At 51.1% G+C, this 17,600-nt stretch overlaps 1 protein-coding gene across 8 annotated transcripts in view; it reads right to left on the reverse strand.

Annotated features, from left to right (window-relative positions):
- The window catches only part of PACSIN2 (protein kinase C and casein kinase substrate in neurons 2), a 136,690-nt gene that overhangs the window by 18,219 nt on the left and 100,871 nt on the right, over nucleotides 1-17,600 (reverse strand). For all 8 annotated transcript variants that reach the window (XM_036864614.1, XM_036864611.1, XM_036864613.1 and 5 more), the window contains 3 exons: nucleotides 5,028-5,184; nucleotides 2,789-3,024; nucleotides 443-598 (listed from right to left, as the gene is read on the reverse strand). In XM_036864614.1, coding sequence (XP_036720509.1) covers nucleotides 443-598; nucleotides 2,789-3,024; nucleotides 5,028-5,184 — 549 coding nt within the window. The remainder of the gene's footprint in view (nucleotides 1-442; nucleotides 599-2,788; nucleotides 3,025-5,027; nucleotides 5,185-17,600) is intronic.

A 17,600-nucleotide genomic window follows, 5' to 3' on the forward strand; every position in this document is an offset into this window, starting at 1 on the left:
TCGGCCCGCCCCTCCCAGGCTCTCGAACCTTCTCCCAGTGGCTCCCTGCCACAACGCCCCAAGCACCTCACTTTGCCTGCGTTGCAAGGGCGCCGGCCGTCTGGTCCTCATAACCCTCCGAACCAGTTCGCCCATCAGTTCCCCGCTGTTGACATCCACACTGCACAAGCTCTTCCCTCCCGCTGCCCCACTGCCCTGGCCCCCGCGCACAGGAGTCACCCGTTGCCCCTGCCTAACCAGAACTCGGTTCTGCCCTGGTCCTGAGGCGGGCACTAATGGCTGTGGTAAGGTAAGGCGTGACCCTGAGGGCAGGAATGTGTTTCATTGACGCAGCCGTCTGTCCAAGCATCGGACCAAGCAGCGACGAAGGTACACTGCGTGTCAGACACATGAACGGGTGAGGCGTGTGCTCTCAATATGTAAAGAGAAGTGCACGATTTACCTTAAGAACATCTTGCTTGCTTTTTTCTACTTTGTCTTGCAATTTCTTAAGCTGTTCAGGGTTGAGGGATGGATCCGCTTTGCTGTTGGTTTCTCGTGATATTGCCAGCTTCTCCTCTTTGCACGCTGCGTGGTAGGCTTTCTTTGCTGCTTCTACCTACAGGGAGAATGAGTTCCTGAACACCACGTTTAAAGTTCAAAATCCTCGCTAGAGGCTACACAGACTGTGGGAAGTGCTTGCGCTCTCAAGAGGAGAGGAAAGAGCAGGTACAAAGCTGCATGTTCAGTATAATTACAACAAGTAAAACAGAGGAGTTCATTCACCCACTGTTGGCGGAGCGCCTGCTTTGCTGTCAGGAAACATGTAGGCAGCAGGCGTACAGTGCCAGTCAAAAACCTGGGCTCTCATGGAGCTTACCGTCTAGCTGGGAGAGGCAGCCCCAAGAAACAGTTCAAGTACACAGTAAATTAGAAGGTGGCAAATGCCAAGGAGGAGAATAAAGCAGGGAGGAGAGGCAGGTGCAGTGGGTGGGTCTGGGCTGGTAGAGTGGTCCATGGAACGGTTAGAGAAAACCACGCACACAACATAGAGCAAGAATGTGACGGAGGTGTGGATCTGAGGCAAGAGCCGCCAGGCAGCTGGAAACCTAACGCAAGAGGAGAGTAATGTTGGGAGGCAGGGTTATGGGCACATTCCACACACACACACGTGTATATATAGATATGGATGTGTGTGTATGTGTGTGTATATATGTAATTTAATAGACACTTCTTACTTGAGCCAAAGTCACAGATTTCATTCTAGAGAAGAAAGATGAGTTTGTAACCACTGCCTCATGAGGGGGATAGTGTCATTACAAATGGAACCAGAGACAAGAAGGAAGGGAAAGGAGACGTGGCAAAAGCCAAGGCACAGAGCACAGAAGGAAAGCCTGTTGTTACAACCTGAAGACAGAGGTCTGTTCCGGGTGATTCTGAGAAGGAGGAAGGCGGTGCAGCTCCTGAGAAAAGCCAGTGGCGGGAGTGGGGTTGGAAGGAAGTGGCGTGTCCACCCCGAGCCCGGGCGGACCGGGCTGTAGGTCCTCACGTGCTGAAGGCTGGGGGGTAGGTATGACAGCCTCCAGCAAGCCAAGGCTGGGTGAGACTCAATGGTTTCCATTTGCTACTTTTACAAAAATGAGTATCAGTATCATTGCAAATTTGAGAGAAAAACCCATACAAGAGAAAGAACAATTTAAAATTATCCTTTTTACTAGTCCAAATGGACTTTTAAGTCTCTGTAATAGTCAATTTCCCAGGGTTGGGGGAGGCATTGTTAGTGGTTAAGAGCTGGGGTTTTCCATCTAGGATATTAATTACTAGCTCCTGAGTGCTACCAAGAGCTCTTCTAAAACTGTGCTATTCAAAATGTAGTCCTTAGACCAGTGGGCGTGGCATCACTTGGGAGATTATTAGAACTGAGCATTAATAGGCCCCGCTTCTTTTTGTTTTTGTTTTTGGCAGTGCCACGTGGCATGTGTGATCTTAGTTCCCCGACCTGGGGTCAAACCCAGGTCCTCGTCAATGTAAGCACGGAGTCCTAACCACTGGACCAAAAGGGAAGTCCCATAGGCCCCACTTCGGACCTACTGAATCATTATATCTGGAGGTGGGGTCTGGGAATCTGGGTTTTAGCAAGTTGCTTAAATTTAAGAAGCACTATTCTGCAATAGTTTAACCTCAGATAACCTTTGGCAACTGTGGATTTAATTTTTCTTTTAACTTTTTTTTTTGAAGTATAGTTGATTTACAATGTCATTCCAATCTCTGCTGTACAGCAAAGTGACTCAGTTTTACACAGATATACGTTATTTTTTTAATATTCTTTTCCATTATGGTTTACCCCAGGAGATTGGATATAGTTCCCTCTGCTATACAGTAGGACCTTGGTGTTTATCCATTCTAAATGTAATAGTTTGCATCAATTTAATATTCTTGATAGACCAGAAGGTTCATGACATGGAGTTATTGGGGAAAAAAAAAAAAAGAGAGAGAGAGAGAGAGAGTTTGGGTTTTGAGTTCTACGCCCTGTGTGTGGTTTTCATCCTGTTTCCAAGACTGGGAAATGGGTTGATAAGGATTATGTAAAGGAGGCACATAAAGCACTCAGCGTCTTGAACATGGGTAAACGTTAGGCACCACAGGCTCCGGGCCTGAGCGCGGGCCTTTGTCTACCAGCTGCAGCATTCTGTGCCTAAAGCTGAGGCAGGAACCCCTGGGAGTGCAGGAGGGGGCGCTGCAGGTGGGAGGCCTGGCCAGCCAGAAGCAGGCTGCAGGGGCCAGGCAGGGGCCTGCAGGAGGGATGCACCTCTTTCAGCTTCTTGGCCCAGGGCTTCTGTGCCTTCCGAAAGCCATCTTCGGCTTCTTTGGTCTCCTTAAAGCCTCCCATCATTTGCTTGTGAAAGGCCTCCTTCTGCCAGTTCTTGATCTTCTCGAAGTCCTCATTCATCAGCGAGGCCTTCACCTCCAGGTGCAGCTCGCTCACCTTCTCTGCCTCGGACATGACGGCCACCCAGGCCTTCTCCACCGTCCCGTACTGAGGCCCTGGCACAGGAGAGAAGCTGGTGGGTTACTAGGCACTGCGGGGCCCAGACAGGCCCTGGGGGAGGGGATTTCCTCTATTAACCTCCCTCAGCTGTTGGGATGGGGTTTTAGGCCGGCAGTCTGGCTGCCCGGCGGGGAGGTTTCCTTTTGGTTGTTTCAGATACTTTTCTCTCAGTGCCGTTCCTTTTTCAGTTCCTGGGATGAAGAAAAGAATAAGGAACTGAAGCTGGATCTGTTCTTTTGTTAGGGAAACTGGGGGATTACACACATTTCCTTTCTGTAAAGTCACTGAGCTCTTGAAAAACTCAAGTTGCTTCATCTTGGAAGTTTTGACTTGCTTAAGGTTGGCTAGAGAAGGAGGGCCTTCTGAAATGAGCTGACCTCTCTGCCAGGCCACTCTGAGCCCACCCGCGTGGGCTCCTGCTGGCCCCCTGGCTCCCCCTCCACTGGACCACAAGTTCTCCCAAGGCCCATTCATTCCATACAGAGCAGGACCCTGGGAACTGCTTGTCGAATGAAGGACTGTCTCCTCAGCAGAATGGAAGCCCTGTCCTGGGGAAGGAGAGGAGGAGACAGGAATCTACTCTGGCCCAGACAGAATTCTCTAGATAGCAGTGTGGGGTTGCCTGGGTCACCCCACTCACTGTTCTCAGGAAGAAAACTCCTAATCTGGCCCGTCATTTTGTTGAGGGTGTGGCGTGAGGTGATGGAGGGAGAGACGGGCTATGACAGAAGCTGAGGACGGAAACGGGAAGACCCAGCGCCTGCCCTCAAGGCGCTCCCGGGCGTCAATGACTGTTGGAGCCGGGTAATGACACAGAGAGGCGTGGTGTGTGGGTGAGTGTGTGCGTGTGTGTGTGTGAGTGTGCGCGTGCATGCATGAATAAACGTAGAACATTAGCCCCTCTGAACCTCTAACCCCTCATGTCTACAAAACGAGCAGCTCCCTGTCCTGCCTAGGTCTTGTGGCAGGATCCACAAAGTGAGCGGGCAAGAGTGCTTTATGAACCTCAGGTTCTGAATAAACAGAACGGGCGGCGCTGACAGCTGGATCCTGAGAGAGGGGATTCAGGCAGGTGGAAATAAAATAACAACAGCTACCGCTTCCTGAGGGGGCTGGCTCATCCCCAGTCACCCCTCACCCAAGCGCGGCTGCCCCACTCCCTGGCACCCACTCTGTACCATGGCACTGTGCTAAGCTCCATAGAAAACCCGTTTCAGCAACAGGTGAAAGACGGGCAGCTGGTCTAGACCCAACTGAAGTCGCCTGGGGGCCCCTCGCCCTAGCCTGGTTTCCCCTGGTCGGCTCCCCTGAGGACAGTCAGTCACGGTAGAAGAGTCTGCCCCAAAACATACCCTGAGAAAGCCCCGCTAACCCACTTCTGTCCCAGGACGTCCTGTAATCAATCGAGCTCCCCCTCTACTGCTGGGAAGTGCGTTCTGAGCACAGTCCGTATCCACAGCAGCATTGTCACTAAGCTCTAGAATCTTCTGAGTTTTTGCTAGGGAGGGAGGGGAGGCAAAACCTGCATCATACGACACCTGTAGTTATTCCTGTTAAAATTCAATATTAGAAAGCCTGCCCGATGTCGCCACCTAGGCTTATCTGACTTGCTACTTGGCCAGGCTTACAAATAAACAGCCGGAGTGTCAGACACCGCGGTGCTGAGCAGCAAGGCCTTTGACCGGATAGGAGGCTACTCAAGTCTGGGCCCCGAAGGAGCCGTTCTTGGTTAACTCGGCAAGCGCAGCACGTCCTCTGGACGACAAGGACTGCCACAGGAGTCTTGGATGCTTGCTGTCCGAGGACAGGAGTCCTGTGTCCCCAGGAAAGGGGAGGAAAGCTCATGCAGCCTGTGCTGCCGGGTGACGAATCACAGCCCCCCGAAACTGTGAGACAAACTCCTGCCCCGATCTTCCAAGAGAGGAAACTGGCTCAGAAACGGTCGACGATTTGCCCTGGGCGCCTGGGGCTGAGACGCCCCGAGCGGTGGCCTCCCTACCCTTGTCCACAAGCTGCCTCCAGCGCCGGGCCCACTCGGTGAGCTGCTGCGCGTACGCCTTCTCGATGCGCGCCCGCTCGTGCAGGCAGTTCATGAGGTCGCTGCACAGGCGGTGGCCATCCTCGATCCGCTTCACGGTCCGCTTGTAGTTCCCGACCTAGGAAACAGAGCCACGCTGTGAGGCCTGGGGCCGCGGCTGCACAAACGGCTTCCACGCCAGCCCGGCTCTCGGGTGCTCATGCCCCCCTCCTGTTTCAAAGGCACCCTGCGTTGCTAGACGACCAGCTCCCCGTTTTTATCACTAGCAGAAACGCGCAAAACAGTGATTCGGAGCTTCTCAATGTCCATGCGGCCGGCGTCCATGCTCTGGCCCGTGGGTCAGGGAGGGAGACAGGCCAGAGTGGGAAGGGCTCTGATGGAGGGAAGCGAGGGGCTGAGGGCACCCGGAGGGCATCTCACGCAGCTTCCCAGAGTGGGTAATGTCTAACTAGAAAGATGAAAAACAACAAAAACAGAAAAATAATTTTTTAGTAACTCAGATTAAAATGATTTTATAATTAACATCATAGACTCTTGGCTAAAGGCCTTTTGAGCATTACTGGAATAAGCAGGTTTTCAGGTGCCGACTGCTGAGATGTCATCACATGCTAGATTACTATTCCTTCCCAATTAGAGCAACAAACACTATTTCCCACTTTCTGAGCACATGCCAGGCACCACAGTAGCTGTTCTACACCCCCAACATTGCCACTGCCCTAATGAGTAGGAATAACTGTCCCCATCTTAAGATGAGGAAACCAAGGCTCAGGGAAGTTACACTGTTTTCTAAGATCCCACAGTCGCAGTCCTAGAGGCTGGGCTGCAGCTGAAAGCAGGTTTTCAAATGGTTCCAGGTAGGGTCTCGATGGCAAAGCTCACACTCTGATCTGCTTTGACGAGAGCCAAGGTGAGGCTTGATTACTTTATCTCACATATGAGAGGAGAGTGAGCTTATCTATATTATAAATAATAAAAGAGTCATTGAGAAAATATTAGCGGCTAATTTGGAGTGAAAAATCAAAGTGTTCCATATGTTCCATTCATTGACCTGCTGATTAGAAAGGATACCAGGTAGCTGATACTGGAGCACTTGGAGGAAATATGACAGAAAAATGATCAACTGTATTTTCAACCCTTTCCTCCCAACTGTCTTCAAAAACTGTAGTCACCTTTTTGTCAGTTTTTCTGTTTCTAAATGTCTCTGCCTGGCTAATCACTCTCATATTTCATCTCCATTTAGAGTCAGCCTGGAAGCTCCTGGAGAACATGGAGGACTAGTTCCCACTTCTACAGAAAAGGTCACAGTCCTCTCTCTGCCACGTAGCCTGTTTAACTCTGACTTATGAACAGTTCAAACTGCCCGAGTCCCTCCCATCTTGTGCTGAGTTAGCCAGGTGAAGAAGAGGCTACACTGGAGTGGCAGGAAGACCTTGCAAAGAGACAGAACACATGGAGATGGGCATCGGGAGGAAAGGGGACTGTGGTCCCTCCAGGAAGTGCTGTCCCTGAGGCCAGAGCTCTGGACAGGCTGAGATGACCCCACTCCCATGGGAACCAGAATGCTGGGGAACAGCGAGGATCCCTGGAAGGCAGGTAGTCTGGGTGGGCTTCTCCAGAGGTCTGGTATGATTTCCAGCAGTCTTGCTGAAGTGCACAAACAGCTCTCAGGCCCCACGATCAGTCGTCGTTTCCTCCACAGACCCCTCCCGCCCAGGCGTGGCCTGGCTGCTACCCCCAGCAAGGAGAGCAGGTCAGCAGCTCACCAAAACACAGAAGGTGAACCAGAGTTTTCAACTCCATCCTTCAGCGGCCCCTTTTTAGGAAGGAGAAAGCAAGCATTTCACAACCAATTAGAAGTGACATCACATGTTCACTTCCCTTAAAATAGGGCCTTGCTGTCATTTTGAAATTTACAGCAGGATGAAAAAAATAACCAACAAAACACAACTCAGTATTGCTGAGCTGGTGGCAAGAAGAGCTAAGATAATCACAGCTCAATACAGACTTGACAGCCGACAGGAAACCACGATGTAGATCTGGTTTTCATCCCACTGTTACCAACAATATTCAAACTGGCAATCAATATTAAAATATGTTGGCTCTCCAGAAACCTGCCCGCCTCTCTGATTTTCAAAACCCTTGTAAAAAGATTTAGGGAAAAGAAAAGGATATTTCTTAACAAGGTACACATTGGTACAGCCCATCAACACATACCATAGATACTGTTCTTATTTATGTATTTGTTTTATTTATTTATTTAACATCTTTATTGGAGTATAATTGCTTTACAATGGTGTGTTAGTTTCTGCTTTATAACAAAGTGAATCAGCTATACATATACATATATCCCCATATCCCCTCCCTCTTGCGTCTCCCTTCCACCCTCCCTATCCCACCCCTCTAGGTGGTCACAAAGCACCAAGCTGATCTCCCTGTGCTATGCGGCTGCTTCCTACTAGCTATCTATTTTACATTTGGTAGTATCCATATGTCAGTGCCACTCTCTCACTTCGTCCCAGCTTACCCTTCCCCCTCCCCGTATCCTCAAGTCCATTCTCTATGTCTGCATCTTTATTCCTGCCCTGCCTCTAGGTTCTTCAGAACCATTTTTTTTTTTTAGATTCCATATATATATGTGTTAGCATACGGTATTTATTTTTCTCTTTCTGACTTACTTCACTCTGTATGACGGACTCTAGGTCCATCCACCTCACGACAAATAGATAATGTTCATATTTAAATGACAACTCTTGAAATCTGAAAAGCAGCAAGGAATACGAAGGTTGTTCCTGGAAGCATGTGTTTTAGGTTTAAATGCCGGGCCCAAGGGGAAAGGGGAGTGCTCATGACAACAGGCACTGAGATGCTCCAGCAACATCGGCCCTGCTGTCCTTTGCTCAATGGAAGGCTATATATGGGCTTGTGACAGACCATCACTTCAGTCCACACACGGGGACATTCATCAGGTTTCACTGCTTCCATCTCCATAAACCACACAGCAGCAGAGCAATGTGGCTTTCCCACTCCCTGAGCAGGGCGCTGGCGGTCATCCTAAGAGCAGAGCCACTGTTTGTTTCTAAAATAAGACACAATCAACATAAAATAAAAATCACCCTTTACAGGTATAAACTTAGATGAGTTCAGATGAATGTATACTGTGTATAACCATCACCATATCAAGGTACAGAATACTTCTACCTCCCCACAGAGTTCCCTTGCACCCTCTTGCAGTCAATCTTCTCCCCACACAGCCCCTGGCAACCACTAATCCGATTTTTGTCCCGTTTTCATGATGCCCAGTGACGGGCTCCGTCACTTACCACAGCGCTTTCGAGACTGATCCACATTGTCGCCTATATCAGTAGTTCACTCCATTTTATTGCTAAGTTGTATTCTATCGTATGGACACACCACAATTTGTTTACCCTTTCATCCTGTTTAAGGACATTTGGGTTGTTTTTGGTTTGGGGCAATTATAAATAAAGAAGATATCAACATTTCCTATAGGTCTTTGTGTGGACATATGTCTTCATTTCTCTTGGGTAAATACCTAGAAGTGGAATTGCTATATGGTTAAGTGTATGTCTAACTTTATAAGACAAAGTGGCTATACCACTTTGCATTCCCATCAGCAGTGTATGAGAGTTTTAATTGCTCTGCATTCTCACTAGCACTTGGTATTATCAGGTTTTTTAAAAAAATTATTTTAGCCATTTAGTATATAGCAACATCTCATTGTGATTTCAATTTGCATTTTCTTAGTGTCTAATGACACTGGGCATCTTTTCTTGTTCCTATTTGCCATCCATGTGTCTTCTTTGGTAGAGTGTATTCTCTTTTTTAAAACTGAAGTATAATGACTGTTTTTTAAAATCCAAGAAAAATTAATTTCAAATATATGATAAACTGATAATACATTAAAGTCAGGACATACATGGTTAGCTATTTCTGCTCTATCAGTTTTGTAATTACAAAGCTTCTCTCTTGCTTCTCAAAATACTAGCTTGTTTTGAGATGGCCAAATGACAGATAACTTTAGGTAGGAATTGAAAATAAACAAGCTTTCTTCCAATCCTTATTATCAATTGATTTGTTCATAAAATGCCCATTTTAAAAACTAGGTCTGAAGCCATCTATGTTCCTAACTTCCTTTAAATTCAGACTCACCCCCTCAGATACCAAGATGCTAAAGACAGATGTTCAACATGCAAGTGCCTGGGTGCAAGGTGGGGGTACCCCTACTCTCCCCTCAGGAACCCACCTGGCCGAAGGAAGGGTCAGGGGTAGGGCAGGTATACTAGAGCCAACAACCAGACTGAATTTTCAAGGACAAGGGGACAGATTAAAGGTGAGGTGAGGGAAATGATTCCCGGCAGAGACAATGTTGGCAAAATGAAGAAGGTGTGACAGCATGGAGACTTGGCTCTGGGAGAAGTCCATCAGGAACAGAACGTGGACCACAGAATGCAGGCGGGTGACTAGAGACTTAGCTGGGCGCTGGGTACAGCAAGTGGTGTGCGAGGTGGGGTCAGTGAGATGGTGAAGAATCTTGAGGGTCAGGCCTTCATCCGAAAGGGCGCTGTGCTCAGGGAACGGTGGGGTTCAGGAAGGTGAAGCCCCTGGAGGGGAGGTATGAGTAGCCTGCTGACTCTGGGGCACAGCAGTGGGGAGGAGAGCAGGAAAGCAGGAAAAAGGAACTGCGCTGTCCTCCGGGTGGCACAGGGGGCCGGCACAGAGGTAGCAGGATCCCAACTCCCAGGCACCTGGGGGGGCGGGGGGTGGTTCCTGCAGGCTGGACCTATCAGGTGGAGAGAGCGGAGTCCTCCTCCTTTCCAGAGTCCTGCAGAAACCAGTCTCCCGCCTCCCTCCACCCAATCACCAAAAGGCCTGCCTTGGGCTCACCAGGAGCCCGACCAGTCCTGCCGTCCTCCCGGGAATCTGAGTCGCTCTACCCTTTTCTACCCTCAGTGCCCTTCACCTGGGCCCAGAGGCCCCTTGCTGCCCGCCGTCCTCCCAGCTGCCTGTGAGTCTGGATCTCATCATTCCTCCGGCTTTCCTCTGCCCCAGGCCCTGAGAATCCAGCGTCACACAAGCCTTGGTTTCAGTCAGCTAAGACGAGTCTGGGGCTGGAGTTGCAGACATCCCCTGGCAGAAACTGCGTAATCAGGAATCAGAGCAGAGACAGTGGGCTCTGCCTAAAAACCAGCAGGTTTATAATTACAGGGGTGCTGGGAAGGACTGTTCAAACAGGTCGCACCAGTTCCTCATTTATCCTCTGGGTGTAAACAGTCTGGAACTGCCTTTCACAAGGACGCTGGAGAATGTTTGCTTCTCCGACTTTACAGCCTACTTACCTTGGCCAACTCCATTCTGTGGAACACAGTGGCCAAAGGCAACAGGAAAGCTGGAGGATTTCCGCAGGTCAGTGGGACCCCTGGGATCCCAGGTGGATGAGAGGGAGTGCGAATGCGGACGTGCAGCTCCTCCCACCTGTTGGCCCCCAGTGCCAGTGCTGGGCCCCCGTGCCAGCTCAGTTACCATTACCTCTGTGAACTGCGGGCTCAGGTCAGAGAACCTATGGGGTCACCTCACGTACATCTTCCATGTTATTCCTTTTACCCTTCTCTTTGGTTGGTGACCAGCGAGCCCATCTCGCAGACAAATTGCGTGATTACAACCAAAGTCCCAGGGTGAAACCAGTGGCCCAGGTGAGAAGGGAACCGGCAGGGACACCCCAAAGCTCACGCTCTCCCACCCCGTGCTGCCTTGGCCCTGAGGCACGAGCCTCTTCCCTCCAGTGGCTCATCTCAACATCACCGAGAATCCCTGTGGACTCTGGATGTCCCCAGGAACCCCAGCGAGCTTCTGGCTGTCTCACTCTGACTTGATGCACAACACAGAGGGTGCTCCTAGGCCTGCGGCCCGGACCGCCCTGCCCTCCCCCCGCCAGCCCCTCTGCCCATGCCGCCCCCAGACGGCCTCACCGCCTGCCGTCCCGGGCCTGGGCAGACCAGAGCCCACAGCACACAGGACACCAACCCCACGCACCTTCCAATGGTGCCGCAAAAGTATGCACCTTTGTCTTTCTTCACTGTTCTTTCTCGACTGCCTTCCACTCACTGGGTCTTGTCAGGCACTCAATAAAAATGTGAAAGGTAAAACCATAAAGCGACTCGAAGAAAATGTAGGCAAATATCTTTGTGACTTAGGGCAGGGCAGGATTCCTTAAACAAAATTTCAAAAGTAAAAGCCATAAGGTTACATACACACACATCCGTGTGTGTGTGTGTGTGTGTGTGTGTGTGTGTGTGTAAATAAATTTTATTACTTCAAAAATTATGGATTTCTGTTCAGAAACCAATAACAAGGACAAAGTTAACAGATTCAAATACTGTCTACTAATCTGTCTAAATTGTCTAAATTGACAAGGGACTAAAATCTGGAATATCCCAGGAAATCCTACATATCAACATGAAAGAGAGGCCCCCGGGGAAGACGGGCAAAGGTATGAAGTGGTAACTTCAGAGAGAAGTGGAAGTCCATGGGGCTAAAGGCCTAGGCGAGATGCTCACGCTCGTGAGACTGCCCATGAGAGCAGCAAGGTAGCTCTTTACCTGTACAGACTGGCACACTGTAGAGAGCGGGAAATGCCAAGTGTGGGGCGGAGCTGGGCACACAGGACCCCTTCTGAATACAATGGTGGAAACCAGCCTGGGGCAAGCCTGTGAGAGCCGGGCAGTAATTAAGTCACTAAGCATACACATGCCCTAGGAGGACCCAGCCACATGGCTCCAGAGTTTTATCCCCATAGATATGTTGGCTCGGGTCACAGGGCACGTAGGGGTCTCCTCCTTGGGGAATGCATGGGTGAATGTGGGGGGCACCCCAGTGTGGCAGCAAGAAGGAAGTGCAGGACTGTGTAGACACCGCAATGGAACAGACCTCACACACAGTGCAGAGAGGAGAAAAAGAAACAGAACGGCAGGGCACAGGATGCCTTGATGTGAATTAAAAATAGCTGCACATGAAGCAAGGGTACAAAGTTTACAAGAACACACGTTCACAAAAGCCATAATATTAGAAAGGGGGAGAGATTAGGTGCCAAAAGCAGGGAAAGAAATGGAGAAGGAGGTGGTGCTGAACGAGTCCCGTCCTACCTGCCCCAGTTTCAGCTCTCTGCTAAGGCTCAGCTGGTCTTCCCCACAGAGGCTTCCCTGACACCGCCCGCCATCCCTGCCGGACCACCAAGAGGGCGGGCCTGGATCGCCTGCACTAGCAGACAGGCGACACCAATTCCCCACCATGGGGTCCTGCTGGCTGGTCCACCTGGGGGTCACGAGGGCCCTTCCAAACACTGCCCCCATGCCCCACAGTCGTTGCTTGTTCCACATGGGTCACAACTGTGCATGTTAGCCTCCCTGCCCTAGCTGGACTGCAAACCACTTGGTAACAGCCGCCACACACAGAGTTTCTCCATCAGTGGCAGCATCATAATAGAGCACACCTACACTTTGCCAGGCAGCGTGCTCACAGCTCTACATGCAACCTCATTTAATCCTGTGATGATCCCAGGCAGGAGGATTTTGCAGAATAGGAAACAGGTTTGAAGAGGCAAAGTCACCCATAATCATGCAGCCAAAAGGAGGCAGACCCCACCTTCTAGAACCTTCCTCAGGCTGAGAACAGAGAGCATGTAGAATGAAGACTTAACGGGTCCATATCAGGTGATGTGTATGTTTCCAACCAGCCCTGCAGGTTCCAGGAAAGGCCACAGAGTTCAGGACTGTGAGGCAGTATATGAGCCCCACTCCTGAATCCCCCGACTCCTCTTTGTGCCGGTGAGGCTCATGCCGGGACCCCCAAACCTGTACACTACTAAGACCGCTTGACAGAGATGACCTTGACTTTACTCTCAGAATGCTCATGCTCTTTTAACCTGTGACTCTGAACTCCCAAGCCCCAGAGCTGCTCCCTCTACACCCTGGAGAGGCAGGTCCGAGAGTGAGCCAGCTGTGCCGAGCTGACCGGACAAGAAGGAAAAGTGGCTGGTGGTGCCCCTCCAGGCATGTGCACAGAGTCAGAGACCAACATTCTGTCCGAAGCTGCTGCAGTATGCCCAGAGGCTCCAGGAGCTTTTCAATCAGCCTGAAAGATAAGGATGAAAGACAAGCCTGAAGAGGTGGCCATCAGCCCCTGGCCCTCTCTGATGAGGCCGCCTTCTCTCTACCCCCTCTCACAAGGGGAGCAGCAAAGAGCTGGCCCTGCCCTGAAAGAAATGACCAGGTCTCTCTGCCTGCATTTCTTTTTTTTTTTTTTTTTAATTAAACCTTTCTTACAACACTTCTTAATTTTATTTATTTATTTATTTTTGCTGTGTTGGGTCTTCGTTTCTGTGCGAGGGCTTTCTCTAGTTGTGGCAAGCGGGGGCCTCTCCTCATCGCGGTGCGCGGGCCTCTCACTATCGCGGCCTCTCTTGCTGTGGAGCACAGGCTCCAGACGCGCAGGCTCAGTAATTGTGGCTCACGGGCCCAGTTGCTCCGTGGCATGTGGGATCTTCCCAGACCAGGGCTCGAACCCGTGTCCCTTGCATTGGCAGGCAGATTCTCAACCGCTGCGCCACCAGGGAAGCCCCTCTGCCTGCATTTCTATCCCTTCAGCTGTACGGTGGATTTTGTGAGGACGTACGCACTGGTAAGTTCACAGCATAGGGTGGGTTTTTTCCCAGTCAGACGTGCTCTTAGCCTGGGGCAGCCATCACTTGACAAGACCTGGCCATTTCTTCATCTTGTCCCTCCAAACACAAAATGAAGAGAGGGGACAGGAATAGGTGACCTCCAAGGGACCTTCATAATTCCAGGTAGCTGGCTGGCTACCTCCCGAAGCACTCAGAACTCTGTCTTTGAGGGTCTTGGCAACACCCTCTTGCCACTCACAAATACGGGGTGAACACCTACTGTGCGCCAAGGACTATGCAAGGGGCTAGGGATGCAATGGTGAACGAACTGTCATCATCCCTACCTTTGTGGGACTTCGGTCAAGTAACAGTTACAGACGGTGACAAGTCCTGGAAGGAACACTCCAGGAGATCGGGGCTGCCTGGAGGAAACGATGTTTGAGGTAAGAGCCGAGGGACCTCTGGGGCAAGGCCACTTTCTGAAGGCTTGAGGCAGCATGTTGAGGCCCACAGAGCATGAGCTATATGCGATGCCACCCCCTCTGTGCAGGTCCCCCCTCCCCAGCAGCTCATCCCTCCCTGTTACTTTTGCCACGATGTCTGCTGTCACATGCAAAATGTGGTAACATATGGGTTTTGAGGGCAAGGACTGTGCCTTTATTCTTCTCCATCCACCATGCCAGGCACACAGAGGGCACCCTGTAATATCTTCTCAATGCCCGAATGATGCTGGGAGCAGAGATTCCATTCCATGTAGACAGGAGGGGACTGAGAAGTTGCTGAGTGCCCAGCTAGAGGCCCAGACAATGAAATAAGTCACGATCCTTTACTTATTGAGTTCTTAATCCAGTGAGTCCCTTGAGCTCTCCCCACAAAAGCTAAAAAGGATCACCTCTCAGCACATTATCAGATATTAACTCCACAGATGACAAGTGAGCAACTAACTAACACTTGTGCCAAGCACAAACAGGCAGGAGAGCCTCGCAGTTCCTTCATTGCACCTGCACGGCTTTCAGTCAAATTCCAATTCCCAGTCAGTTTACCTCCACATCCCGCCATGTCCACGCAGGCCGAGAGGGCTCCAGGACTGGGCCTTTCAGTGCCACTACTTCCCCACCCGCATTCCCTGCGGAGTGCACAGCAGAGGCCATATCCATACACACCAGCAGGGCCTCCCGTCTCAGGCACCCTTCTTCAATCCATCCCAACCCCTACTCTGAACCTCCCTTTCCAAACAAGGGGTCACAATCGATCTTAAGGTTGTAAAATCTGTGATGCGCTTGAAAGGACCAAGGAGTAAGGCGTATCCTTGGAGAACCATGAACTCTGTGCCTTGCTCTCAAACTGGGCTCTGGCAGTCCTCGTTTCTACAGGATTCCACTTCCAGTTCTCCAACCTACCTTCCAGCTCACCCACCATCGGGCTCCCAATTCGTCCTGCACTGGAGCAGAAGGTCTAGGATCTCCTCACCTCAGTGCTCCCCTGAACCTGACCTCACCGGGCTCCCCATGCTCGAAACAGGGTAATGCAGTTTACCTGGCAGGGCCCCAAGAGGGTTAGACATCAGGCTCCTTGCCGGCCTGCTGCTGCTGTCGTTTATTTACAGCCTCAGTTTCCAGCCACCTTGAGCCTGACCTGTGTGCTGACCCAAACTAGTCCTGTCACTGCCCCGGGCCTCACTCAGTCCCAACTCCTGGTTTTCAGATCTCACTCCCAACACTTACCAGCCCTACCCCCTATTCCTGGAATTTGTATTCATCAAGTAGGAGGGTGAAGAAATTGTGGCTCATCACCCTTGCTGTTTGAGAGTTTTAAAGCACAAATCCCAAACTTCAACAATGTTAAAAATAACTGCATTATCAATCTTTAATCTAAATGTTCAAAATGACAAGCTGAAAAATGGATGAAATGGAAAGTGAGAAATTCCAGTTCTCAGATCTAACTCAAAGCAGAACACATAATAACGTACAGAGGAAGGATGTGTTTAAACAGTTATTTTAGACCTGAACTCCTCCTCAACACTGGTCAGCCAGGCTCACCGTGCTCTGCCCTCTCGGCACACGTTGCTCAGATGTCAGGATAAAGGCCCAGCGACGCCTGGGGACTTGTTCCTGAGCACAGCACATGCCCCACCTGTGAGCCACCGCCCCGAAGACCCTGCCCTGGAGCGCCCAGTCTCCCCGGCATGAGTGTACGTGCACACGCTCATGCTTCAGCCAAGCGTCCGGGAAGCAGCCTGAGCACACGGCTGCCTGGTGACCAGGTCGCTGCCCCTCTTATTCCCCCTCATGCTCCAGTAGGTGCTGCATGAGTGGCACCTCCTCGCTCTAAGGGCTGCCGCCAACCCTGACGGTGAGATAAGTTCCGGCTCTGTTAAGTAAGGGCTCGCTGAAGACCAAGCCGCTTTTGGCAGAAACTCTAACAGTGAAAGGAGGCAGGGATGGTTAGAGAGATTTCTGAAATCGGTGAACCCCCGGGGTAAAAAGCCAAAAGACCTAGTGTGGAGATCATCAGATTGGAAACGTGGGAATAAATAGCACTTCCTCCAGGGAGCACCCCGCTTCCACCATGTCCACCCCCTCCCCAGCTTGCGGCTTCCACAGCGCCCCGCCCCTCCCCCAGCTCCCTGGTTGAACCTTCCTGACTCCTGTTAAAAAAGGAAACCCTCCGCCCCAGGACTCGAGCGCCTCCGCCCCATCTCCGTGCCTGGGCCCCTCAGCACCAGGCCCACCGTACGCACCCACACATTGTATAAAGGTGTCCCAGTGCAGCCAGGCCACCACAGGCTAACTGAGCGCTCAGGACTTCTCCAGTTCTAAAATCATGCATTCCTATTTGTTACTGAGTAGAAATAGAAAACGTTTTCTCCTACAGGGCTTACACAAGTTACTTTGACATCACTGAAATCAAGAGAGAAAAAAAAAAAATCTATCTTCAGAGAATAAGCTTGACAGCAAAACATCTTGAGTGTTCGAGTCTCTCAAGGCCAGAGCTGAGCGGCTCGCTACCTGGCATCTAGAACAGCGGCATTTAGGCAGGGGAGGCGCAGGCCTGCACGGACCAGGGGAAAGGCCACCTGATTCGCCCGTCTTCGCCTGTCTCCACGGGTGCGACGCTCATGCGTGAAGAGGTGACGCTTTGAGACCACTCGGGCTCGGAGCCATTCGGACCCTGGCGCTGCTGGTGTTGTCTGTTAATTCTCACAACCATCCTGGGAAGTAGGAATTAGCAATGCCATGTTCGCGCCTAGGACACTGAGCAGGTTACTTCTCTTCCCTGAATCCTCAGGGTCACACACTAAGAAACGCTGGCACCGGGCTTGAACCCAGACAGGATGCTACTTCTTCACGCCGAAGCAGAGGCATTTAAGTACGTGGCGGTCACTGCAAAGGAATGCCTCTCTTCTATAAGGAGCTCCCAGGAGGCTGAGAGCAGAGGCAGGAGAGCAGTTCTACAGAGCAGGTGCTTGGGCCCAAATCGCAGCTCCACCCACTGCTAGCACCATCAGACCACCCGAGCCTCAGCGGCCCCACCTGTAAAGTGGAGCCCACAATCGCAGAGGCAGTGGAGAGGACTGAGAGCACCCATGTGAAGCAGAGTAGGTGCCTGGCACAGAGCAAGTGTGCAATAAATGCTAGCCGCTATCACCGGTTTTCATTGCTGAACGTCTTGTTGTGGGTTAACATTCCCACAGAGAGTGCACAGACCCTCGCAGAGAGCTTACGGGCACCCCGCTCCAGGACTTGGCAGCACATACACACCCACACATGGGGTACAAGGGGCGGCAAAAGTCACTGCTCTCCTGACGCCACCCCTGACATGGCGCAGTCCACCTGCTCAGGAGGGAGGGCCCTCTTCCA

Source organism: Balaenoptera musculus, chromosome 10 (assembly GCF_009873245.2).
Source record: "Balaenoptera musculus isolate JJ_BM4_2016_0621 chromosome 10, mBalMus1.pri.v3, whole genome shotgun sequence".
Classification (NCBI taxonomy): domain Eukaryota; kingdom Metazoa; phylum Chordata; class Mammalia; order Artiodactyla; family Balaenopteridae; genus Balaenoptera; species Balaenoptera musculus.